Raw genomic sequence first — 25,066 nt, forward strand, 5'->3', positions numbered from 1 at the left:
CGCTGTAGCAGCGGCAGGCGACCGGGCAGCCGGCGGCGCGGGGGGGGAGTCCGGGCAGCGGCGGCAGCGGCAACAACAGAAGCAGCAGCAGCAACAACGCGGGTCCCCCTGGGGCCATCTCCCGAGACCCGGCTCCTCACCGGCCCCCCGCGGTCCAGCCGCGGACGCGCACCCTCCTGAAACACAGGGCGGCAGGCCAGTCTCGGCAGCCGAGAGCAGCCAATAGCAGGCATGGGGATGGGGGCCTACATCTGCGTCTGTTTTTTTTTCAGACGGAGGCTCGCTCCGTCGCCAGGCTGGTGTGCAACCTCCGCCTCCCGGGTTCAAGCGATTCTCCTGCCTCAGCCTTCCGAATAGCTGGGACAACAGGCGCCCGCCAGCACGCCCAGCTCATTTTTGTGTTTTTAGTAGAGACGGGGTTTCACCATGTTGGATGCTGTTGATCTTTTTACCTCGTGATCCGCCCGCCTCGGCCTCCTAAAGTGCTGGGATTACAGGCGTGCGCCACCGCACCCAGCGGGGGCTAACTTTGAAGCTATAAATCGGTTCAAGAATCTAATAAAACGTCGTTTCTTCCCTTGACAAAAACATTTTCTTAAAGATCTGGGGCATCAGGTTCAAATTTAGAATTCCTCGTGTCCTTAGTCTCTTCACAGGATGTGGCCATGTAGGGAGAGCCACCCAGCCCCGTCCCCTTCTATTCCTACTCCACCCATGCCCAGGAAGTCAGGAACTTCCTGTTCAGGACGTGGATGCTCGGCCCTTGCTGCCCCTGACTCTACCCCCCCAGGCAAGTGGCTGCTGCTTGGTTCTAGGGTGCAAGAAGCTGGAAGTACAGGGTATGGGTTTGGGAACTTTGCTTAGTTGACAAAACCAAGGGCCCCATTGCTCAAGCATGGCTAGGAGGGGGAGAGCAGGCCCGGGGCAGACACGCCCCCTTGTTTTCCTGGGGGGGCTGGCATGCGACCTCCTGAGGCTCAGAGCAGAGGTCCCTTTGTGCCCCCAAGACAAAGTCCAGAGGCACACTTGACCTTAAGCCATGTCCTTTTTTCCCTGGAACTCATGCTCTGCCTCCCACCCTGGGGTTCATCTGTCATGACTTGATGGGGGCCCCTGGGGAAAAGCTGGCCTCAGAGGAGCTATGAGCCTGAGATCAGGAAGAAACATGGAGTATGCTGGGGACCATATCCGTGCACTTGTCCTAAAGAAATGGGAAGGCTGGGGTCTGGTTTCAGACACAAAGAGCCCAGTTTTAAAAGTAGGGATCTGGGCTGAGATGCCAGCCCACCCGACGCCAGGGAAGACAAGGCTGTAGCGTCTCCCAGCGTCATCTGGCCTCCCTCTCTGAACATCTGCCTGTCCACCAGCTCTTCCTCCTTGCCCAGTCATGTGGAAAGGGACCAAGTAGACTTCGTGTTTAATTCTTGCCCTAAATTGTAACTCACATGATTATTTAAAGTCACTAGAGATCAGTAAGCACAGCAATAAAGTTTTAATGGAATAGCTTTGGCCCAGGCAGAGGCAGTTCCCAGATGTCTCAGGATGTGTGTGAGCCCCAAGAAGTTGGGGACATTATCTGGGCCCTTGAGATCCATTTCCCTGGATAAAGAGGACTGGCACAGGGCTCCAGGCCTGGCCCAGCCAGCCTCCAGCAAGAAGGCATCTCAAGTGGAGAAGCAGCCTCCTCGGAACTCAGGGCGCTGCTGCTCACGCTGACCCCCCTAGATGCAGCTCGGTGTAGAAGGGCCGGCCAGGGCCCCAGGCTGGAAGAAGCCCAGAAATCCTTTTACCAGAGGACAACCCCCTAATCCTTTGGGCAGGGGCGGGCGTCACATGCAGGATTCCGCGACGACTGTCACTGCCTCCTGGGCGCCCCTCAGTGCGGGAGGGGTGGAGAGAAGAGGATGGAACGCCCTGTGCCTCCCTCCGGCCAGTGCAAGGCCCAAGCCAGGGTCTCTGGGCGGCCCTTGCGCACCTCTGCAGCGCTGCGACCTGGTGCCTGGAAGCCCCACGGCCTCCTCTGCTACCCCTGAGCGCCGGTCGTTTTTCGGCCAGGTTCAGGGAGGGCGTGGCCTCCGCGTTCCCCATCCCCCTCCAGGACTCACGCCCTTCTGGAAGCGCACCAGGATCAAAGCCGGGATGGTCCCCGAACCCCTCCCCCCGCACGCCTGGTGACCTTGGGTCTGGCGTCCCCTCACCTGACGCTCCCGCGCCGAGCGGCTCCCCCGCGGTGCAGGTGGCTGCCGGGCCGGAGCAGCAGCCGGGCTGGGAGGGGGCGGGGGACGCTCGCGCACGCGTGTCAGAGCCCCGCGCCAACCGCGCCCGCCGCCAGGGCCTGACGTCTCTAGCGTGAGCCAATCCAGCGGGCGCCCGAGCTTGGTGCGCGGGGGGCGCGCGCCGTGGGGAGCAGAGGGTCCGGGACGGCCGGGCCGCGGCAGCACCAAGGACAGAGCCGGGGCGGGGGTGGGCGCGGCACGCAGGCGCACTAGGCTGCCGCGAGTGCCAGTGGCGCCGGCTTTCCGGGGCGCGGGCTCCCGGGGGAGTAGGGTGAGGGGCGCCCGCGGCCTCCCGTCCTTCTTCCGCCCCTGCTCAGGGCGGCCGAGCCGCGAGCAGCAGCGGGGCCAGATCCATGGTGAGGGCGAGGCGGCGGCCCTGCCAGAGCACGTGCGAGGGCAGCGCGGGCGCGCCGGGCCCGTACTCGAAGCAGGCGCTGAGCTCGAAGGCCAGGGTGGAGCGCACCAGGCCCACGCCGCCCGCTCGCTCCGGTGCCGGGTGGTACAGGCGCCCGTTGGCGGCCAGGGGCAGCAGGCGCGCAGGCTCGAAGGGCACAGTCAGGGCCTCGCCTCCGCCGCAGTAGGAGAGGCGCGGGGGCCCGTGACCCACGGTCAGCAGGTGCGTGAAGACCACCGGCCGGTCCTCGCAGCGCAGGAAGTTGCGCTCCCTGCCGCAGGGCGAGAGGAAGGGGAAGGAGGCCTCGTAGCGCCCGCTGCGGTTGGGTCTCAGGCGGGAAAAGAAGGTGACCAGGAACTGCGGGTCTGGGGGATGAAGGGAACGGCTGCTTAGCGCGCTGGGCTCCCAAGGCTTCCGGGCCCAGGACCACACTGAGGGCAGACGCTCACTCCTTGGCGCGCTGGGCCCATCGGCAGAGTCGGGTGAGCCCATCCGGAGCTCCCCTGAAGGGAGAAAGAAGGGGCAGGGGAGGGCGGCACAGCGGTACCTTTGAAGCAGGTGATGAAATTCTTCATTTTGGAATCATCCAGGAAAAGCTGCGGACAGAGGGCCGGGCCGTGATGAGTCCCAGCTGGCAGGTGGGGCGGGGAAGCTCGGGCCGTCCTGAGCCGGCCCAAGCCCACTTTGCCTGCTAGTCTGAGCACACCGCGTGCAGGGAGGCGCGTGGAAGGTAAACTTGGGGGCCCTGCCGACTTCTCCGCATCTATGCGCACCTCTGCTCCCTGGTCAGGCAAGTCTTTCTCGCACCTTTTCCCTCTTCTCAAGTTTGTAATCAGTTGTGTCACCTCCGCGGAGGCTGCCTGGCCTGCTGACTGCCGGACATGCCGGATGCCTTACACAGGGCTTCCAAAAAAGGAGGGGCGGCCCGGGTGTCTACCGGATAGCGGCAAGAATTCAGCGCTGGGGGTGGGGGCTTGCGAGTCAGAGTCCAGAGCTGCACAGCGCAGCAGGGACGCGGCCCGTGTAGGAGCCTCGGCCCAGATCGACCCAGGATCCGGTCTTTCTAGCGCGCGCCGCTCCAGCTCTGCCGCATTAGGGTCGCCCACCGCCCAGGTCCCGCCCATCTACGTGCGACCTCTCCGGCCCCGCCCACAGGGAGCACTCCCGGCCCTGCCCCTCGAGCAACGGCCCCGCCCACAGGGACCCCCGCCTGGGGCCCCGCGCCCGCCCACCTGGCCCTGGTGGTCCACGTAGTAGAAATACTCGCGGGTCCGGGGCTCGGGACTCTGGCCCTGCGTGTAAGAAACACCCCCGTCCACGCTGCAGGCTCGGGCACCCCGCGACCGCGCCAAGGCCAGGACCCGCAGCGCCCCGCACGGCGGCCACATTGTCCTTCCGCGCCGGAAGCGGCCAGCAGGTCACGCTGGGGGCGGTGCACCGCGAACTCGCGCCCTCCCGCAGCAGGGGTCCCGCGCTTCGCGTTCCGGCGGCGCCCGCCTCCCCGACCCGGCCCGGCGCTCTTCCCTCTCCCCTCTCCCTCTGGCCTTCCGGGCGGGGCGGCCCCTTCTGGTCGCCCCGCGCCTCTTCCTGCCCCACGGAGGCCCCGCCCCGCCCCCGGCCGCGCCCCGCCCCGCCCCACCCCCGGCCGCGCCCCGCCCCGCCCCACCCCCGGCCGCGCCCACAAGGAACTGGAGGCGGCGCAGGGTCCACGTGCACTTTATTCACGCGTGTCGCCGCCTGTCGGAACGAGCGCCTGCGGCCGGGCTGGGCCGCGACGGCCCGGAGACCACCCGACTGAGGACGCCGCCTGGGCCTCGGCAGGGCTGGGCCTTTTGTTTTTAATAAATAAAAACGAACTCTAAAAAATAGATATATAAAAACCGGGGAGAAATTAAGTTTTACAACAGTTGGAACTCAAAATTCCAAAATGGAAAATGTACAAACTCGGTCCCCCAGCAGCTCTGGCCTTGAGGACATGCAGTCCTGGGCGCGGCGCCTTCCCGCTTGTCTGCCGCGGGTCTGGGATGGGGTGGGGTAGGCTTGGTTTTTGGTCAGAAGCCAAGAAAAAAGATTGGAGAAGAAAAGAAGGAATGACAGCAACTTGCTCTGCACGGAGGACGGGGGCGGCTCAGAGATAAATAGCATTTAGGTTAAAACTATGTCATTAGCAAATTTAGTTCTTATATCTTTCCCTCTATTTATATCTCTATACACAGGTGGGCTGCGATGCAGGATAGATTCTGGATTTATAGTTACACGAAGAAAAAATACTCTCGCCCCTCCCCCGCCTGCCCCTAGAATGCTTGCCCAGCCCTGCCCCCTACCCCAGACGACTTTGGTTTGGGGGCCCCACCCCACCCACACAGCGCCTGCCAGGCCCTGGGCCCACTGCCCTGGAGGCCCCAAACTCCTGAGCAGTCCCCAGCTGGGGACCGCAGGCCGAGCGGGGGAAAGAGGAGGCGGGGACAGGTCGGGAAGCTCCCTCGGGGCTGGGAAGAGCTGCAGGCCTGCAGGACAACGACTGGAGAAAGGGAAGGAGAGACGGGCGAGGCGGGCGAGGCCCAGGCCAGGGCGCGCGGGAGGCAGCCCGGCCCCAAGGCGGGCAGTGTCGCTCGGCTCCAGGACACAGAAGGCACTTTCTCGGAGCTGACCCGCGGCCAGCGGAGGGCGAGGCGGTACCCGCGGGAGCTGGCCGTGAGGTGGGGGGCCAGAGGCGCCCTCCCCGTCGCTGCTCTGCCCTGGCTGCACCCTCAGATCAGGCAAAAGACCTGGGGAGGGCCGGGCCGAGGGCCTGGGGAAGAGGGGAGGGGGGCTCCGGTGCTGGGCCGGGCGATTTGGGTCCCTCTGCTGAGAGAGCCAGTGCGGGGTTCGGCCTGGCTGAGGCCGGTCCCATCCCCGGGCTCCCCCGCTACAGCACGCCCTCCATGAAGCTGGTGTCCAGGTGCTGGATGAGCACGCGCAGGAAGGACATCTCCTTGCGGGTGTTCTCGAAGATGACGCGCGGGTCGTCGGACTGGCAGCGAAGGCAGTTGGGCGCCATCACCATGGCCAGGTTGCTCACATCCATCTTGGTGACCGCCACGTTGGCCGGCTGCACGAACACCTGGCGGAGGAGCGATGATGGGCGCGGGGGGCGGGGCGGGGCAAGCAGCGGGGACCGGGGGAGGGAAGCCCGGCGGCCCGCCCGCGTACCTGCAGGAAGCGGATGAGGTAGCAGAGCACCATGCGGTTGATGCGGGGCAGGGCGTGCACCACGGCCACCGCCGCCTCGGGGCTGTCGTAATGCGCAATGCACTGCTCGTAGAACTCGTGCGGGATCAGGGGCTCCTCCAGCTCCCGGTACCACAGCTTCAGCAGGGACGCTGGGGACACAGCACGGGGCTCAGCTGGCCTGCTCGGCGGGCACCCCTGGGCCATGTGGGGTCCAGTGGCAGTCACGCATGGAAGGGTGCTGTGGGTGACAGGCTGGACCCGGACCCCAGGGGGCCTTTCAGCTCCTAGGGGCCTGAACTTGATCCTGGAGGCATGGGGGATCATACCCGCAGAAACGTGCAAAACAGGACTTTTCTCAGGAGGAGCCTCTGCAGCTGCCGTGAGAGGTGTCTGCACAGCAGGCATGGCTGAAGGGCACCGGGGCAGAGAGCAGCAGGCTGGGAGTGGGCTGGGCTGCAGTGTACAGGCAGAACTCGGGGTGCCTCGAAGACACCTGGGGAGACTGTTCAATGGGCAGGAGGATGTCTGTGCTGGGAGTGGGCTGGGAAGCCATCGTGTCATTGGGCAGGGGGCATGATCAGGGTGGGCCCCAGAGGTGGAGACAGGGGCCCCTTGAGAACCACTGCCTGAGCTAGGCTCCTCCCCTCCAGAGCATGCCAAGGACTCACCAGGGACGTGGGGGTCTTCCAGGCCTGTGGGCACCTTCCACTGGTCCACCTGCAGCTTCAGGGCATTCACCTCATCAATGTCCCCCGGGACCCTGCAGGGCACAAGACAGGTCTCAGGTTACAGGAGCCTGCACCAGGGCTTCCCGATTCTGCCTGGACACTCGATCCTGCTGGCCCCTGCTGACCCGGGGTGAGGGAGCAGAACCTCAGGTCCCCTGCCACCCCCCCCCCCAGGCCTCTTTCCCGTGAAGATGGGTAGGTGGCAGTCTTCAGGATTCTGCCCCACACACCTGGGTCTGAGTGTGGCTTCCCCACGTCCACTATCCCTCTCTGGACCGCTGCTGGCTCCCTGTGTGGATGCTTTCTCCAAAGGACCACTGGGGCTCAAACCTGCAAGCCTCAGTTTCCCCAGCTGCCCCTCTGGTGAGTCGGGGGGGCTGCCTGTCATCTCTGAGGCTGACACCTCCAGGCTGCCCATGGCTGGTGTCCAAGCACGCTCTAAACCCCTTGTGGCCATATCTGCAGGGGCACCCTCCCTCGCTGGCTGTGCTGCCTCTTCAGAATGGGTCCTGCCTTCTCTCTCTGGGCCTGCACACCCTCGGGGTCAGCTTCCACACTGGGGCCCCACCCTACCACCTACTCTCAGGTAGGGGTGCAGAAACAGCCCAGTGGTCCTGATGCTTAATGTCCCCTGCATGCCAGAGATGTATGGATGACACAGGGCTGTGGCCCCTACACCCGGCACCCGGGGTTGCCACAGCACCTGAAGATGCCCTCTGTCTGGTCACCGTTGAGTGCCAGCACCTCCTCAGAGAGCCGCGTCTGCACCCAGGGCAGCTGGCGCTCGGGGTAGCGCTCCCGCTGCATGCCCATGACCTCCTGCAGCGCACTGCCAAACATGGATGGGCTGAACACGGCGTTCTTGGCATGCCGGATCTCCTCCACGTTGGGCTTCTTTAGCCCCTGTGAAGATAGTGGCTCCGTCCTGGTCTGGCCACCCTGCTCCCAGCCCTCCTCGTTCCCCAAACCCTAACTCCTCCTGGGCTGCCCCTGGCTCTGCCTCCCACTCCTCTCATCCCTGTGAACTCCTGGCTCCAACTAGACCAGGGCAAGCCCAGCTCCCTGGCCAGAGTCACCGCCTACAGCATCAGCTCTCGTAATCCCTTGGGAAGGTGGGAGTGACTTCTGGGCCAGCCAGGGCTGTTGGGGAGCACAGCAGGGTCCAAGCCTACTGATCTGGGGTGAAACGTCCAGAAGCCTGTGGCAGGGCTGAGACCCCCAGTGTGATGGGAGCAGTGCATCAGGGAAGAGGGCCAGGATCTTGGACACGTCCAGGGGTGCCTGAGGGACTTCCCGGGTATAGGCGCTGTGCCAGGCTTGGGAGGACAGGATGGTACTGTCATGCCATGTGACTGAAGCCCTTTGCCTGCCCTGCTCCTAAGCTGGGGGTCTGGGCCTGGGGAAGAGCCCCCGGGGGAGGGTGCAGCCCAGGGTCTGCCTGGCACACCCCTCCACCCGCCTAGGTGGGCTCTGTGTGGCACCCTCTGGACTGCTGCTCCACACCAAACTGCAGGCTAGGCCCCAGGCTGTTCACCAAGGGTCCCTGTGTCCACAACTGCCCATCCCGGTCTCCCAGTGCACTCGTACCTTCTTGGCCCCGGTGAGGGCTGCCTTCTGCAGCTTGTGGTAACAGTACTTGGCATATGTGCTTATCGCCACCCCTGGAAAGGAATGGGGCCCGATCAGCCTGGTGTGGATGTGTGAGCATGGGGCCGGGAGAGGTGTGAGCATGGGGCCGGGAGAGGAGCGAATAGACACAGCCTCTTCAAGGGCCCTGGGGGCTGCGCTGGGCTGGCCTGGCCACCCCCTGCCTACTGCAGCAGGTCCTCATGCTCTCCCAGGCAGTGTCCTTTAGAGCAGAGACCCAAGGGGCGCTTCCCCACCTCCAGATGGACAGTCTGGGGAGGAACCGCACTGGCAGCCCACCCACCCCTCCCATGGCCACGCAGGAACAGGAAGGGCAGGACCAGGGTCTGAGGGCCTCTAGACCCCACTCCTCTCTCCCTGGGCCTGACCCAGGGGGCTGTCCAGGTATTTGGCTCTTCTCTGCTTCAGGCCCCTCCCTGGCTTTGCGGCTGTGGGCAGGAGCCCCTGGAGGAGTCATTTCCACCTACCTAGCACCTGGGGCCAGTGCTGGCGGAGGCAGGCGCTGGGCTATTTGAACAGCAAGCCCAGCTCTGCTGCAGCCCTGGGCCTTAAACACCACCTTTGGGCTCTTCCGAAGGACTGAGGCGGCAATGAAAGGGCCCAGTCTCATTTCTCAAGGGAGGGGCTTTTAAAACTCAGCCCCTGACAGCAGGGACACCGCTGATGGTCCTTGAGGGGAGGGGCAGTGTGCCTAAGTCAGCACCTGGGCAGGGACTGGGGACCTCAGCCTGGAGTCTCCAGACACAGGGCCCAGGGTAAGGTGTAGAGGGGAGAGGATTCCCAGGCTGGGTCTGGAAGGCGCAGCACCCTCCCGCTCCAGGTGGGGAAGCAGCAGATGAGAGAACACACCGAGAAGCCGTCCTGGGCCAGGGGAGCCATGGGCCTCCGATAGGACCCTGTGCTTCCAGACATGGGAGCTGCCCCAGCGCCTAGCGCCTACCACCTGCCAGGGTAAGGGGGGCCTCTGGATCCTGACCCCCGATTGGAATGCCTTTGTCTTATTTGAAGGAGCAGTTTCTGGTGGACAGCTGAGGACATAGGGTCCTTGAACCCAGGTTCAAAAACACAGACATGCCTTGAGTCCATGAATGCCTTTTCATCTCTAATTATCACAAAACAGTTGACGTAATTGCTAAGGAGATTCTTTTTTAGAGTAACCAGAAGGAAAAATATTTTTTCATAGATGTTTAGGTCCTAGAAATTCTGCCACAGTCCTTGGGACAACAGGGTCCTTGCAGAGGATCTGGCCCCAGCCTCCAGCATGGAACCTTCTGCCAAGGGCCCCTCTTGGACTTTTGAGCAGGCTATGAGGTACCCTTGTTTTTCTAGAATGGATGGTGCCCACACACACTGCACCCAGTCTTCAGAGCTCCAAGAAGGCAGGAGGAAGTAAGCTTTCCAGGAAGGCGGCAGAAACCCAGGGCCTCGGCTCAGCAGCTGGGACATGCAGCCACTAGGCAGTGGGGGTCTGGGGCAGATGGCAGGGCCAGGCCTCCTGCTTGCTGTCCCCAGTCCCCTGGTGGGACAAATACCCGGGCCTGAGCCTGCTTGGGACTAGTACACCCTCCAGCACTCTGACTGGGATACCCTGGGGCCACCATCTCTTAGCTGGTGATGGAGGGCATGATGCAGTCTCTCTGTGCCTCAGTTTACTCCTCTGTAGGATGGGACCATGACAACGCCTGTCTCATGCAGTGCTTAGCATGCAGCTGCTGGTGTCATGACCGTAGTGGGTAGGCCAGGGACTGGGGCCTTACTCCTCAACCTGCAAACTTCACTCTGGGGGTCAGGCTGCCTGTGCCTCAAGGTCTAGGATGCTAGGATGACTCCTACTCACACTGCATCAGGCACAGGGCCAGGCACCAAGATGTCTGCTGACCTGTGGCGGAAGAGTGGGCAGTGCCCATCCAGCCCAGAAAGACCCTCACCTTGTGGTGTGCTTTGCTCTGAGCCCACTACCCTGATCTGGCTTTGCCTGGACCTCAGCCCTCATCTCCAACCCCCTCTGGCTGCAGGCAAGCCCAGGTGCAATGGCTGCCCACAGAAGGGCCAACAGCAGCTCTCCTATGGTACGTGATGCTCTGCTGGGGGCCAGGGCCTCCTGGTGTTGACCCTACTCCCCACCTGATATCCTTGGGCTGCAATGTCGCACTAGGCTCCACTCCAGGCACAGGGTCGTCTGCTCCCCGCTCTGCCTGGCTACAGCCAGGAGACTCTTACGGCCAGTGGTGTCGGTCAGCTCTCAGGCCACCGGACGCCAGCTCAGGCGGGAGCGCAGAGCTCCTTCTACATTGCCCAAGATGGAGTGGTCTGATGACCTCTGTGGCCAGGAATCCCACCCCTAGATTGCGACTGGCTCTCTTCTCCCAGGGTCCTGGGTGACGCCAGGCTGTTGACCTTCGATTGGATCAGGGGCTCCTGGCACAGACCTGCTGGTGGCAGCCTTGGCGGCACCAGGGTGAGGACAAGTCTCCAGCCCGGCAGATGCCATCCCAGCATTCCCCATGAGGGCCCTTCATGCCCCTGTAGCCTCCTGCTGGCCCTGAAGTCTTCCCTAAGCAAACCTCATCCACAGAAAGCTCACTAGCTTTGTTCTAGGTCTGCATGGGCAGCGTAAAGTCAGAGATGGCATCCTGGAGGGAGGGGTGCCTAAGCCAAGTGGTCTCAAAGGAAGTGCAGTGGAGCAGAGAGGTGGGTGTCAGGGTTCTGGACAGATGAGTGGGTGACGCACAGTGTGGCAGGACCAAACCACTGCAGGAGTGGGCAGGATGGTCCCAGAAGCCTGTGTGCGCGTGTGTACATGTGTGTGTAGCTGACTTGGTAAGATAGCACATCTCGGCCTGGTGCGGTGGCTCACACCTGTAATCCCAGCACTTTGAGAGGCCGAGGGGGGCAGATCACAAGGTCAGGAGTTCAAGACCCGCCTGGCCAACATGGTGAAACCCCGTCTCTACTAAAAATACAAAAATTAGCTGGGCGTGGTGGCGCACACCTGTAATCACAGCTACTTGGGAGGCTGAGGCAGGACTGCTTGAACTGGGAGGCGGAGGTTGCAGTGAGCCAAGATCGCACCACTGTACTCCAGCCTAGGCTACAGAGCGAGATTCTGTCTCAAAAAAAAAAAAAGGCACACCTCTCAAAAAGGAGGGCACAGCCCTGGGTTCACAAGGCTTTCCTAAGCCAGGGACTTGGGGGGCAGGGTGGAGAGGTGAGAGCTGGGTGAGAGAGTGCATGGGAAAGCTGCTGGTGGGGAGGGTGGGAAAGCCCTCCCTTGGCTTCCGGGGGCTGTGCTGGGGGCACACCATCAAAGGGAGGGACAATTCCTTGCTGATTCTGAATGCCAGGCTTGGCTCTTGTGGCTCAGGGCCAGCCGTGGGCTGAAAGACAGGGCTGAGGGGTGCTTGTCTGCAGGGCACCACACACCCCTCCACCTGCAAATTTCACTCTTGGGGTCAGGGCCACTCACTCACCTGGGGGCGCCTCCAGTAGCCCTCAGCTGGCAAGTCCTCACCGCCCCCCGCCCCATCAAGAACCCAGCAAGCAAGTTGGAAATGGCTCCGGGAACCACCACGACAGGTGCGGACAGGCTTGGCCTCTTTAGGGGTCCAGTCAGTCACCTGGGCCCTCCACCTCGCTCAGGAGGCCACAGGCCTGAGGTTAGTGGCCCCATCCCCCCTGCCCAGAAGCGGTTAGAGAAGAGAAGGCCAGGCGGCCGAGGCTGGAGAGCAGAGCTTGCAGATGCAGCGCCCAGGGGCTGCCGGGAGAGGCCCTACCATCCGGCTCTTCAACATAAGGCTTGGGTTTCTTTCTCAATTTGGACTTCTTCTTAGTGTTTCTTTCCAGAAGCTCTTTTATGTGCTGTGTCACTGGGGAGCAAAGAGAACCATGAGGACCACAGAACACAACGCCAGGAGCCAATGCCCACTCAGCTCCCGCACTTGGTGAGGAGGCCCCTGGGCCTGTTGGGGGCTCACCCTGTTCAGGTGGGGGCGGGGCACGTCTGGGGGGACCTGGCTGTGTGTGTGAGTGAGAGAGGTGACAGGGGCCCTTCCGAGCACTGTGTGGGCCAGGAAGCTGCTGTGCCCATGCTGGGGCAAGCGGAGGTGCAGGGAAGGCACCCAGGCAGCAGGAGGGGAGCGGGCAGCTCCTGCCCTCTGGCTGGTGGCAAGGCTGGGGCGGTGGTGAGCCTGGACTCCCTGCCTGCTGGTCAAAAAACCAACAGAAACAAGTGGGCCAAGGCAGCTGGCCCCAAGCCAGGCACTGCAGTCAGAGAGGAGGGGGCTCCCCTGAGGCTGACCTGGACCTGCTCCCTGTCTGGACAGCACAGCTCTGCACTGTTGCCATGGGCCGTGGTGACCTGGCTGCGGCCGAGGCTGGCAGGCTTGTGTGAGGCACCGTCTCTTCCTGCTCTGTGCCACACTCTGTAGGAGTTGCCACTGTGCCCGGCCCACAACTGAGGGGTGGGGTTAGGCTCCAGCTCCTGGACGGTGGACATCTACATCAATTATCTGTAATTATTCCGCACAGATTTGTCTATTCCTATCTATTGAATCATTAATTTGTATCAGTGTAGACTTAGAGATTTTTTTTTTGAGATAGGATCTCACTGTGTCGCTCAGGCTGGAGGGGCTCAATCTCGGCTCACTGCAACCTCCACCCTCTGGGTTAAGGAAACTCCCACCTCAGCCTCCTGAGTAGTTGGAATTACAGGCATGCACCACCATGTCCGACTAATTTTTGTATTTTTGGTAGAGTCAGGGTTTCACCCTGTTGGCCAGGTGGATCTTGAAATCTTGATCTCAAATGATCTACCCACCTCGGCCTCCCGAAGTGCTGGGGTTACAGGCATAAGCCACTGTGTCCGGCCCACTTATGGGTTATTATCCAGTGGGTCTTTATCTTGTTGCTCCAGCTTTGGCCACTGGGAGCTCATTCCACCAGCTCCGTTGTCCCTGTGACAGACATCACCCCACCTCTGGCACTTCCTCACTTCTGACATCTTGTATATGACCTGCGCTAGCCCTAGAATCGCCCGTTTCTACAAGGAACTCTGAATGCTGAATGCTTTTTTTTTTTTCTTTTTGAGATGGAGTCGTGCTCTGTGGCTAAGCTGGAGAGCTGCAGTGCAATCTCGGCTCACTGCAGCCTCTGCCTCCTGAGTTCAAGTGATTCCCCTGCCTCAGCCTCCTGAGTAGCTGGGACTATAGGTGCATGCCACCACACCTAGCTAATTTTTTGTATTTTAGTAGAGAGGTGGTTTCACCATGCTGGCCAGGATGGTCTTGATCTCCTGACCTTTTGATCCACCCGCCTCGGCCCTGAATCCTTATAATGGAAAATGGTATTGAGAAACCAGGATCTGGGGGTGAGATGTGGTTTCCGCTGCTGGGAAATGTTTGCAGGCCCTCAGCTGACAGTGAGGACACACCTGTGTGCACATGAGCTCCTGTTCACACGCACATCTGTAGCTATTCCTGTTTGTGACCATCGGTCTCCGTATCAGCTGAACATGGCCTCTAACTATTCCACTACTGCCGCTTGTCACCCAGCCTTCCTCCTTCTGCGTGTCTGTAATTGGTGTATCTTCTTATTCTTTTAACAGTCTTTTGTAGGAGACTTAATTTTGATGAAGTCCAATTTGTCAATGTTTTTCTTTTATAGATAGTACTTTGGAATTACATATAAAAATCTTTGCCTCACTCAGGAAAGCAAGCATTTTCTCCTGTTTTGTTCTAGAAGTTTTATAGTTTTAGGTTTTATGTCTTGGTTTACGTGTGATCCACTTGCAGTTATTTTTTGTGTACACTCCAAAATATGCATTTAAATTCATCTTTTGTTTGCAATTGCATATCCAGTTTTCCTAGCCCCTAAGAAGGAAATGACTATCCTTTTTTCACTAAGTGGCCTTCGCAGCACTGTGGAAAGCTGACCCATGCATACATGGGTCTGTTTCTGAACTCGCTATTCTGTTGCACTGACCTGTCTACCTTGAAGCCAGTGCCACACTCTTGATGAGTCTAGCTTTATAACAAGTCAGGTGGAGTAAGTCTTCCAACTTTGAATTTTTTCAAAGAGGTTTTGGCTATTCTAGGTTCTTTGCAATTCCTATGAATTCTAAAATCAGCCTGTCAATTTCTAAAATAAAGAAATGTAGTAAAATTTGCATTCCGAATTAATCTCTGGATGGATGTGGGTAGAACTCACAGCCTAACAGGACTGAGTCTTCCGATTCATAAGCAGAGCAAGCCTCTTCCTCCACTGAGACCCGCTTTAATTTCAGGAATCGTTTACAGTTTTTACTTCAGGGGCCTTACATGTCCTTTGTCAGATCCATCTCTAAGTGTGTCACATTTTAAAATGCTACTGCAGGCAGGCAGAGAAGTTGAGGCAAGAGGATCGTAGCTTGAGCCCAAGGGCTGGAGGCTACAGTAAGCTACCATACCACTGCACACCACCCTGGGCAACAGAGTCTCAAAGTAACTAAATGTGATTAAAAATATATGAAAAAAATAAAAAATAAATAAATAAAAATAGAAAATAAATGTGATCGTACTCCACCCTGAGACCCTGTCTCTAAATAAATAAATACATGCAATTGCAAATGACATTTTAAAATACCAGTTTCTAATAGTTTGTTGCTAGTATATAGACATATATACTAAGGCTTGGTGGCTTACACATGTGATCCCAGCACTTTGGGAGGCTAAGGTGGGTGAGCCTAGGAGTTTCAGATCAGCCCAGCCAACACAGTGAAACCCTATTTCTACAAAAAATAAGAAAAAAATTAGCTGGGCTGGGCAGTGCCTGTGGTCCCAGCTACTTGGGAGGCTAAGGTGGGAGGATCCCATAAGCCTGGGAGGTAGAGGCTGCAGTAAGCAGTGAAGGCACCACTGCAGTCCCCTGCGCATACAGTGAGGCCCTGTCTGGGGAAAAAAAAAAAAAGAAATCGTTTATTTATTTATTTATTTGAAATGAACTCTTGCTTTGTCACCCAGGTTGGAGTGCAGTGGCATGATCTTGCCTCACTGCAACCTCTGCTTCCTGGGTTCAAGTGATTTTCCCACCTCAGCCTTCTGAGTACCTGGGACTGCAGGTGCACGCCACCATGTCTGGCTAATTTGTGTTTTTTTTTTTTAGTAGAGACAAGAGTTTCATCATGTTGGCCAGGCTGGTCTTGAACTCTTGGACTCAAGTGATCCACCTGCTTCAGCCTCCCAAAGTGTTGGGATTACAGGTGTGAGCCACTGCACCCAGACTGCTTTGCTTCTTAAGCAGAGTTTTTTTTTTTTTTTTTTTTTTTTTGAGACGGAGTTTCACTCTTGTTACCCAGGCTGGAGTGCAATGGCGCGATCTCGGCTCACCGCAACCTCCGCCTCCTGGGTTCAGGCAATTCTCCTGCCTCAGCCTCCTGAGTAGCTGGGATTACAGGCACGCACCACCATGCCCAGCTAATTTTTTGTATTTTTAGTAGAGACATTTTTAGTAGAGACGGGGTTTCACCATGTTGACCAGGATGGTCTCGATCTCTTGACCTCGTGATCCACCCGCCTCGGCCTCCCAAAGTGCTGGGATTACAGACTTGAGCCACCGCGCCCAGCCTTAAGCAGAGTTTTAACCAATCCTTTTGTTTTGAGCTTCAGGGTCACCCTCTTCCCCCTTTGCTAGAGGAATCTGGCTCTACCCACTTTTGAGCTTCTATGGGTTTGCTATCTGCTTTAGGTCTTCATTTTTCCACCATCTGCCCAGGATTCACTGTTCTTGGTCCACGTGCTCCAGCTTCTTCCTTTTCCATTTTCTTTTTCTTTGTGCGTTTTTAAAGTTGTGGTAAAATACATGTAACATAAAATTTACCACTTTAACCATTTTAAAATATACAGTTCTGTGGCAGTAAGTACATTTACACGGTTGTACACCCATCACCAATGTCCACTTCCAGAACTTTTTCATCTTCCCAAAGTAAACCTCTGTCCCCATTAAACACTCATCCCCACTTCTCCCCACCAGCCCTTGGCACCCACCATTCTACCTTCTGGCTCTAGGAATGTGACTACTCTAGGGACTTCACAGAAGTGGAATCATATAATCTTTGTCCTGTGACTGGCTTCCTGCCTTTAGCATGATGTCCTCAAGGTTCATCCATATGCATGTCAAAATTTCCTTCCTTTTTATTGAGATGAGTCTTGCTCTGTCCCCAAGGCTGTAGTGCAGTGGTATGATCTCAGCTCACAGCATCCTCTGCTGCCCGGGTTCAAGCCATTCCCTGCCTCAGCCTTCTAAGCAGCTGGGACTACAGGCGTGCACAACCACACCCGGCTAGTTTTTTTGTATTTTAGTAGAGATGGGGTTTCACCATGTTGGTCAGGATGATCTCCATCTGACCTTGTGATTCGCCTGTCTCGGCCTCCCAAAGTGCTGGGATTACAGGTGTGAGCTACTGCGCCTGGCCAATTTCCTTTCCTTTTAAGGCTGGAAATAATTTTCCCCTTCATGGCTGGATACGTTTTGTTTCTCCATTCAGCTGCTGATGGATCCTTGGCCTGTTTCCACCTTCTAGTTACAGGAATATGCTGCTGTGAACATGGGCGTAAGAGTAACCATTAGAGTCCTTGCTTCCAGTTCTTTTGGGTAATTCCAGAAGTGGAACTGCTACATGACATGGGAATTCTATTTTTAATTATTTGAGGAACTGCCTACCAGTTTCCATAGTGGCTGTAGCATTTTACATTCCTTTGTGGGTTTTTTCTTCCTTTAAAAAATTCCTTCACTGTCATTTTAGTGAGTTCAAGGCAGAGATGAAGCAAATGCACACGTTCAATCTGCCATCTTGAGCTGGAAGCCAGGAGGCCTTGCTGAATGCATGAAGAATTGAGCAGTAAATTAAACCTTTAAGGGTCTCCAGCCTTAGGGTGGGGGAGCTGAAGGCTACATACCCACTGCCAGTGTGCCTCGATGTCTGTGTTGATAACTTGTTGAGGGGGGTCCCAGGGACCGGCCAGGAGACCCTCTGCTGGTGCGAAAGTTGTGACCACACATGACACAAGGCTAAGCTGGGGACATCACCATGGGGGGGCCTCAGTCCCTGAGGGTGGTAGCCACACAGTGCAGGTCACACAGATGCTGGTAGATGAGCCAATTAAAGGCTCCTGAGGCTAAGGCAGGTAAGGTGCTCAGGGCGATAGATGCACCAGGCTCAGCTCTGCCCCTCACTGAGGGTCCCCAGGCAGGTGCCCCAGCCCTGAGGTTAGTTTCCTTTTTCTAAGAACTGTGCCACAGCCTAGCTGGCCCTCCAGAGCATAAGCTACCTCCTTCTGGGCTAATAGGGTCTGCGTTTCTTGCTTGCTTTTAAAGACAGGGTCTTGGCTAGGCATAGTGGCTAATGCCTGTAGGAGGTTGAGGCAGGCGGATCACCTGAGGAGTTTGACCAGCCTGGACAACATGGTGAAACCCCACCTCTACTAAAAATACAAAAATTAGCCAGGTGTGGTGGTGCGCGCCTGTGGTCCCTGCTACACAGGAGGCTGAGGCAGGAGAATCACTTGAACCCAGGAGACGGAGGTTGCAGTGAGCCGAGCCTGCACTCCAACATGGGCGACGGAGCGAGACTCTGTCTCAAAAAAAAAAAGGGGGGGGGGTCTTGCTCTGTTGCCCAGGCTGGAGTGCAGTGGCTCCAACATGGTTCACTGCAGCCTTAACATCCTGGACTCAAGCAATCTTCCTGTCTCAGCCTCCCAAGTAGTTGGGACCACAAGCAGGCACCACCACACCCGGCTAATTTCCTTTTTAAAATTCTTCATAAAGACAAATCTCACGGCCGGGCGCGGTGGCTCACACCTGTAATCCCAGCACTTTGGGACACCAAGGTGGGTGGATACTTGAGGTCAGGAGTTCAAGACCAGCCTGACCAACAAGGAGAAACCCTGTCTCTACTAAAAATACAAAATTAGTTGGGTGTGGTGGTGCATGTCTGCAATCCCAGCTACTCAGGGGGCTGAGGCAGGAGAATTGCTTGAACCTGGGAGGTTGAAGGCTGCGGTGAGCCTAGATCACGTCATTGCACTCAAGCCTGGGCAACAAGAGCAAAACTCGGTCTCAAAAAAAAAAAAAAAAAAAAAAAAAAGACAGGGTCTCACTTTGCTGCCCAGGCTGGTCTGAAACTCCAGGCTGAAGGGATCCTCTTGCCTCAACCCAAAGTGCTGGGATTACAGGTGTGAGACACTGTGCCTGGCTGGGCCTGTCTTTCTGAGCAGCAGCCAGCACCTGCATATGAAAGGTGGCACATCCTAGGGACGGGAGGCTGGCTGGAGAGGGTGTGACGCCCATTTGGGCAGGGATGGCCACCTTGTGTATAGAGGCCTCTCTTCTGGGCTCAGGCCAATCAGGGACCCTGACAGACGAATCTAGGAGTGGATCTTGGGGCTGGAGATGGCATTCTGGCTGTGAGAATGGTCATGGTACCACAGCCTAGATGTGGGCCACCCTGCCAGTAGGACCACACAGATCCCAGGCCCACTGTCACTCCAACCCGTACAGTGCTCTTGGCCCTCATGGGCCTTCCTTGGCAGAGCTCTGAAGCCATGGACGCCCAGGCTGGACCCTGATTCCTTTTTCCATGCAGGCTGGGACCCTGCAGGTGTAAGACAGGAGCACACCAGCCTGTGTGTGAAGGGCAGCAGCCTGGAGCACAAACTCCCAGGAAGCCCCAGCCACACACTGGCTAGTCAGCTGGCCCAAGATGGGCCCAAGGAACCTCAGGCCTTTGTCTGGCTATCTGTCTCCTGGCCCTTCTCTTGCCTACTCTTGGGTACCCACTATGGCTGCAAGCTGGGCTAGGCAGCGGAGGCTCAGCTCCACAGCTTCCAGCTCAGGCATGACATTTCCAGGCCCCTTTGGAAGAGGCCGAGGAGGTGAGCTATGATGCTAATAGGAACACAGTCCCTAGGACTCCACCTGTTTCTTGAAGGGCCCAAGACCAGGGATGGGGTTCACAGTCCAGCCCAGCCTGCCTGGCTCCCTGCTGTGGTCCTCTACACACCAGGAGCCTGGGCCACCTGCCAAGCTCTGCCGTTACTGTGATCTTGTGTTGAAAAGTCCATGCCAGGTGAAACCACATGGCTTCCAAAATCTCCCCACAAACAGCTGACAGGTTGGGTGGTGCCTATATCCAACACTGTCCCCAGGACCCTCCCATTGCCCTGTGGCCCCCACCCTGCCTCTGTGTGCCCATAGCAGCATTAGATTTCCTCACCTGGGCTGGGGGTGCTAGGGTAAGGACCAGCAAGGCCCCGATCAGAAGCTCAATCTCTGCAGAGGCAAAGGCCAGACCAGGGTGGGCTCTCACTGGCACAGAGTAGAGTATGGCATGTCTCACTTGGAGCATGTGCACGTTTTTGGGTGTGTGTGCGCACACGTTCATGTGTGCGCGCACACATTCATGTGTGTGCATGTTCGTGTGTGAATGTGTGTGCACGCACGTGCTTGTGTGTGAGCGTGTGCACATGTTCATGTGTGGGTGTGCATGCACGCGTGTGTGCACGTGTTCACGTGCATGCATGCATGTGTTCATGTGCATGCATGTGTTCATGCACGTGTATGAGTGTGTTCATATTCCTGTGTGCACGTGGGTGTGCATGTGTGTGCCTGTGTGCATGTGTTCATGGGCATGCATGTATACACGTGTGCGTGCACATGTACATGAGCATGTGTGCCTGTTCGTGTGCATTTGTGTGCACACGTGTTCATGTGCATGCATGTATGCACGTTTGTGCATGCACGTGCGTGCACATGTTCATGTGTGTGCATATGCATGCAAGCATGTGTGCACGTGTTCATGCTTGCATGTGCCTGTATATGTGTGAGCATGTGTGCCCACATATTCGTGTGCATGTGTGCGTGCATCTGTGTGCATCTCTGGACATCAGTTCTGTGGCTGTGCCCTCTAGACACCCATGATGTGGGGTAGAGGGTGGCTTGCTGCAGACACAGGGCTGCCCAGCTGATGGCACCATGGCCTGGGCCCAGGACACCTGAAGTATCGCCATGGAGAGCCCTGGGCACACTCTGGCCTCCCATGTTGCCCCAGGCAGGCACCAGGGTGATGATGGCTCCAACTTACAACCCCATGGGGCAGCTTTGGGACAGCTCAGGTGCTGTATGACCTGTGTGTGAGCCACCGCGATCGCGGTCCTGCCTGCTCACAGGAGCCTTCTGCCAGGACCATGCCTGGAACAGGCAGCCTGGGTCTTGCCAGGGTAGTAACCCCTCCAGGCCACGGATGGCAGAAGGCAGGTGCAACAGGCATGCAGGGGCCTGATCACAGCTGCTCTGCCCTTGGCCTCTTTGTGCCTGCCTTTGCCAGGGAGCGGGACTGGCCATGGTGGGCTTGGCGCAGAGTGGATGCAGCTGTCGAGGCCCCACGCTTTGTGTCTGCCAGGGCTCCACGGCTCTTCACCTCAGTGCATAGGTGGGGCTTCAGGAAGAGGCTCACATCCAGCGGAGGCCCAGGGTGTGTGGTGTTTCACATGTGTGTGGAGCCACAGCCCTGTGCTGGGGGCTGCCAGGGACTCACCAGGTGCTGCCCAGCACAGCAGGAGCCCTCTCCACTACCCTTACCTGAGCGGATGGCAGAGCCTGAGCAACACCTTACCTTTGGTGTCATTGACTGGGTCCATGTGCCGGTAGATGTAGCCTTCCAGGTAGGAGTGGAACTTGGGAGTGGGAGGGAAAAAGGCCAGGCAGATGGCCATGAGCTCCCAGCCACGGGCCAGGCTCTCCAGGCGGAAGTTCTCAGTGGTCTGCCGGCACAGCTGGATGTAGAGCTCATCCCGCAGGCCCTGCACGCTCCAGCCCTTGGTGGCGACCTCCAGGGCCACGTGTAGCGGGTCGGCCTTGGCCCGCCGGTCGCCCATGTACATCTGGATCAGCTTGAAGAGCTCACAGGCCTCCTTCTTCACGTGCCGGTCGCTGGTCACGATCATGGGCTTCTTGATGGACTCGCTGCTCCAGGCCAGCATGTTGGCAATGGACACCTTCCGCCGGAAGAGGCCCTGCGTGTGCTTATTGAAGTGCTTGGAGGCCCAGTTCTCGATGTCGGTCTCCGAGGAGGGCTTGCGCAGCGTGAAGGTGGGGAAGACGCAGCTGGAGCTGGGCATGCCGCTGCGGCTCTGCCGGCTGCTCTCAAACTGGGCACAGGCACCAAGGTCCTCAGACTGAGAAGGACAAACGGGGCTGGGCTGTTAGGGGGAGGGAGAGGGCCAGGCAGACGGGCCCACTGGGCCACAGCCCCGAGAAGTGTGAGCCGGGACCCCACCAGAGCCAGCCAGGCAAGAGGCGCCGTCTGCTCACCACAAGGCTGCCCGAGGTGGGAGACCCAGGGGAGCCCTGCTTGTCTACATAGGCGGCCAGGGCACCAGAGCCCTGCACTCTTGGGGTGAGGCTGGGCGGCCGGAGCAGCACTGCTGTTGGGTGACCCAGATGCCCTGGCTGAGGGTGAGGTGGGAGGAAGGAGAGCACCCACTGGCATCCCCAGGGGGCTGACCTCATTCTGCTGCCCCCTGAGGAAGTGTCAGTGTCCTCATTCAGACACGGAAGGCTGCAGTTCACACCAGGTGAAGGTGCCATCTGGTTCCCAATCCCTCACTCCTGGGACCCCGGCCTTTACTCCAGCCTTCACCCCAGGCCAAGCTCCAGGAGGCCCCTCTCTGGCTGCTGCTCTGAGGACCCTGCTCTGCACCCCAGGCTTCTCTGCCCTCTTTCCTGCCTGTCCTCTTGTCCTCCTGCATCTTGAGCAGTGGACAAAAGCACAGACTGGAAGCTGCCCTGAGCTCTCCACCCTGGAGGCCATGAAGGCCACCCAGGCTCTTCAGGCCTCCCCGCCCCAGGAAGCTCCCTGGGTTCTTCCTCCTGCCCCTGGCCCTCAGACGCTAGGCCTGCCCTCTGCCTTGGCTTCCTGTGTCTGCAGCTGACCAGTGTGAAAGGCCAGGGTTGGGAGATGAGAACAAGTGCACATGGCCTCCGTGGGATCCGGCCTCCACCAGCTCCAGCCACCCGGTGGGGACCCTGTCAGAGTCCTCGGGCTGTGTGCAATATCCCAGAATTCCTGGGGCGCCCGTCCTCTCAACAGCTCTTCCTACCAGAGGGAGTCTTGGGGACTGGCTTTAAGAACCACCACAGAGCCCCTGACACCGTCTGCCCGCTCCTCAGGAGCCCAGGCCATAGCACTTGTGGCCGCCACCCTCCCAGTCTGTTGAGGCCTCCTCTGTTCTATGGCTTGAGTCACGGTGTGGCCTCTTGCTCCCAGGTGCCCTGAGAATGAGGAAGGCACTGCCAGGGCACCCCCAGAAGCCCACACCCCACAGGGGACTCCTTGTGGACTTCCGGCTGCACCCTGACAGCCTGCTGGAGTGCCCAGGCTGAGACAGGGGGCTTCAGAGCTCTGTATGCTGCGTGCACGCCCTTGACACCAGGTCTCCTGTGCCCAGCCCATGGGGCCCACCCTGACCCCAGGCTGGCCCCAGGCTCTCCAGCTCAGCCCACCCGCCAGGCCCTCACCTGTGAGGGGTGGAGGTAGGGCTCCGGTGAGGCCAGGTTGGTCTGCACAGAGATGCTCTTCTCCAGCAGGATCTGGGGGAAGCCAAGCTTCTCGAAGGTGCCCCTCCTCCAGTGCTTGTTCTCCTGCTGGGCCAGCGCCTCGTCCTCGCTGAAGGCGCGCACCACGGGCCCGGGCATGGGCAGTGGCAGGGCGCCGTCACTCTCGTAGCCAGAGCCGTCCTGCTGGGAGTCCCAGCTGCTCCTCTGCTTCATGTGGAAGTGGGCCTGCTGCGCCTCCCAGGCCAGCCGAGCCTGCGCCAGGAAGGGCTCGGCCGCGCCCCGCGCCCCGTCGGCCTCACCTTCCGCTCGCTTCACCGGGGCGAGGCTGGTCCCGCACGGGGGCTGTTCCTCGGCCAGCGGCTGCTCAGCAAGCAAGTCCCCGGGGCCCTCACTGGGGGTGGCGCTGGCGGCCTGGCACAGAGAGGGCTTTCTGCTCTTTCGCTTGCGCGTGCCCGGGGAGTAGCCTGTGGAGGACAGAGTGTCCTGCTGGCTGGACCAGGACATGGCGTCCTCCTGCGCCTGTGGCAGCGGCGTGGGCGGCTGGCTGTGCCGCAGCTCAGGCCCCTCCATCGTGCTGTAGTCTCCGGACTTGATGCCCAGGCGCTGGTCCCTCAGCAGGCAGGGGCTGGGCTGCAGCGAGTAGGAGCCGCCGCCGGGGTTGGGCGCGAACTTGTGCCGTGGTCCCGCGCGCAGCTTGGGGCTGGAGCCCGCCTGCTCCACGTAGACCAGCTGCCGCACGTACTCCTTGCCCGCGGGGCTGTACTCCAGGCTCAGGAAGCGCTCGGGGCACTTCTGCTTGGTAAGCACCAGCTGCTGGCAGGGCGAGGGGGGCCCCTGCTTGTTGGGCTGAAGGAATGGCCGGGGCTTGCGGCCCGGTGACCGCTGGGGAGAGCCGACCTGGTAGCCCCCGCCTGCCTCGAACTGCACGTCCATGGGGGGCTCATCATAGATGGGGGCCTGGTACTCCACTGGGGGCTCCTCGTAGAGCGGGGGCTCATAGCCGTAGCGCGGGGAGGAGGGCTGCGAATCCCCGGAGGGCTTTCGCGGCTGGGCCAGCAGCGGGGAGCTGCTCCCGGGGAGCTCGGCCCTCTTCAGGAAGGGTGACGGCCTCCTCTCTGGGAAGAAGATGGTGCCGTCAGCCTCTGGGGCGAAGGTCTGCAGGCCGGGCGAGTGCTGGCTGCCAGAGGGTCTGCGGGAGCGGACCCCGGGGGGGGCCATCTGGGGTGTAGCCATTGCCCTGGGCGGCGAGAAAGCTGGGCTCGCGGTCAGCGACCTTGATGAGCATGCGCTCTTTGGTGCCTGAGTTCCACCGCAGCGAGGAGGTCCTGCAAGGAGTGGACGCGCACAGGTGACTGACTACCTGCCTGCTGCTTCTGGGCACGCCCCACCCTTTCGGGGGCTGCAGGTGGCGGCTCCCACGAACCCTCTGTTGTACACCTTCCACGCTGGGGCCCTGTGCCCTGGGCAGTGTGGCCTGGAGCCCCTCACACCTGCCCAGCCCCAGCCCCTTAGCCCTCCCTCTGGGGCTCTCCTGCCTGGAGCTATCGCCCACGACCAGGCATCTGTCTGCTCCCATCCCAGCCCCTGACCAGGCACAGAGCTGCTTCTGTAACTAGAACCCAGGGCAGCCCTGCCAGGGCCCTCTTACTGTGGATGCTGGGCAGATGCCTCCTGAGCTGCCTGAGCCGCACGGCAGGCCTGGGCCCTGTGTTACCGCTGAGCCCACCAGGAGCAGGGTACAATACCAGCGTCCCAGGGCCCCATTTTCCAACTGGGGCTCCTGTGAGCTCCAAAAAGACCAACTGTCCTCCCCTGACCCTGCCCCAGTCACCATGCTCACTCCAACATCTGCAGGTGTCCCACTAACACCCACACCTGGTTAAGGGCACCACAGTCCCTGGAGTCATGCTGTCTGCGTCCTCACCAGTCCCCCCAAACCAGTGCATGAGCCCCACTTGCTTATCTAAAACACGGGAGACCCTGCCCAGGGCCACAACACAGGGAGGATATATGGACGTGATGCCCACACGTGCTCTGCCCCGGCAGCCAAGGTTAGCACTGGTCCTGTGTCCACAGCTATGCCTGCCATGCAGGGCACTGGACCCAGGACGCCGCCCAGGGAGATATGAGGGGCTCCTCTGCCACCTTCAGTCTCCTGGAGACCCCTGGGGTGTGGTCCTCTATTTGGGATGCACAGCACTTCCTACATCTACAGTCTGACA

The 25,066-nt window shown here is 59.3% G+C and overlaps 2 protein-coding genes across 2 annotated transcripts; both read right to left on the minus strand.

The window, feature by feature from the left end:
- Positions 1 to 20: 20 nt before the first annotated feature.
- On the minus strand, positions 21 to 4,216 carry LOC116546285 (UPF0598 protein C8orf82). Its single transcript, XM_032272596.1, has 4 exons — positions 3,903 to 4,216; positions 3,218 to 3,266; positions 2,199 to 3,035; positions 21 to 176 (listed from the first exon to the last, which is right to left on the minus strand). Exons 1-3 carry the CDS (start codon positions 4,056 to 4,058, stop codon positions 2,590 to 2,592), a joined length of 651 nt encoding a protein of 216 aa, XP_032128487.1. The 5' UTR covers positions 4,059 to 4,216; the 3' UTR covers positions 21 to 176; positions 2,199 to 2,589.
- Positions 4,217 to 4,370: 154 nt separating this feature from the next.
- Positions 4,371 to 25,066, minus strand: LOC116546286 (rho GTPase-activating protein 39-like). Its single transcript, XM_032272597.1, is given in 9 exon segments — positions 4,371 to 5,773; positions 5,863 to 6,032; positions 6,552 to 6,643; positions 7,315 to 7,514; positions 8,199 to 8,272; positions 12,032 to 12,124; positions 20,902 to 21,463; positions 22,806 to 24,056; positions 24,058 to 25,066. Coding segments are annotated over 9 exon segments (3,000 nt in total). The 5' UTR covers positions 24,421 to 25,066; the 3' UTR covers positions 4,371 to 5,578.

Source organism: Sapajus apella, unplaced genomic scaffold (genome assembly GCF_009761245.1).
Source record: "Sapajus apella isolate SASKATOON/1434 unplaced genomic scaffold, GSC_monkey_1.0 scaffold740, whole genome shotgun sequence".
Taxonomy (NCBI): Eukaryota; Metazoa; Chordata; class Mammalia; order Primates; family Cebidae; genus Sapajus; species Sapajus apella.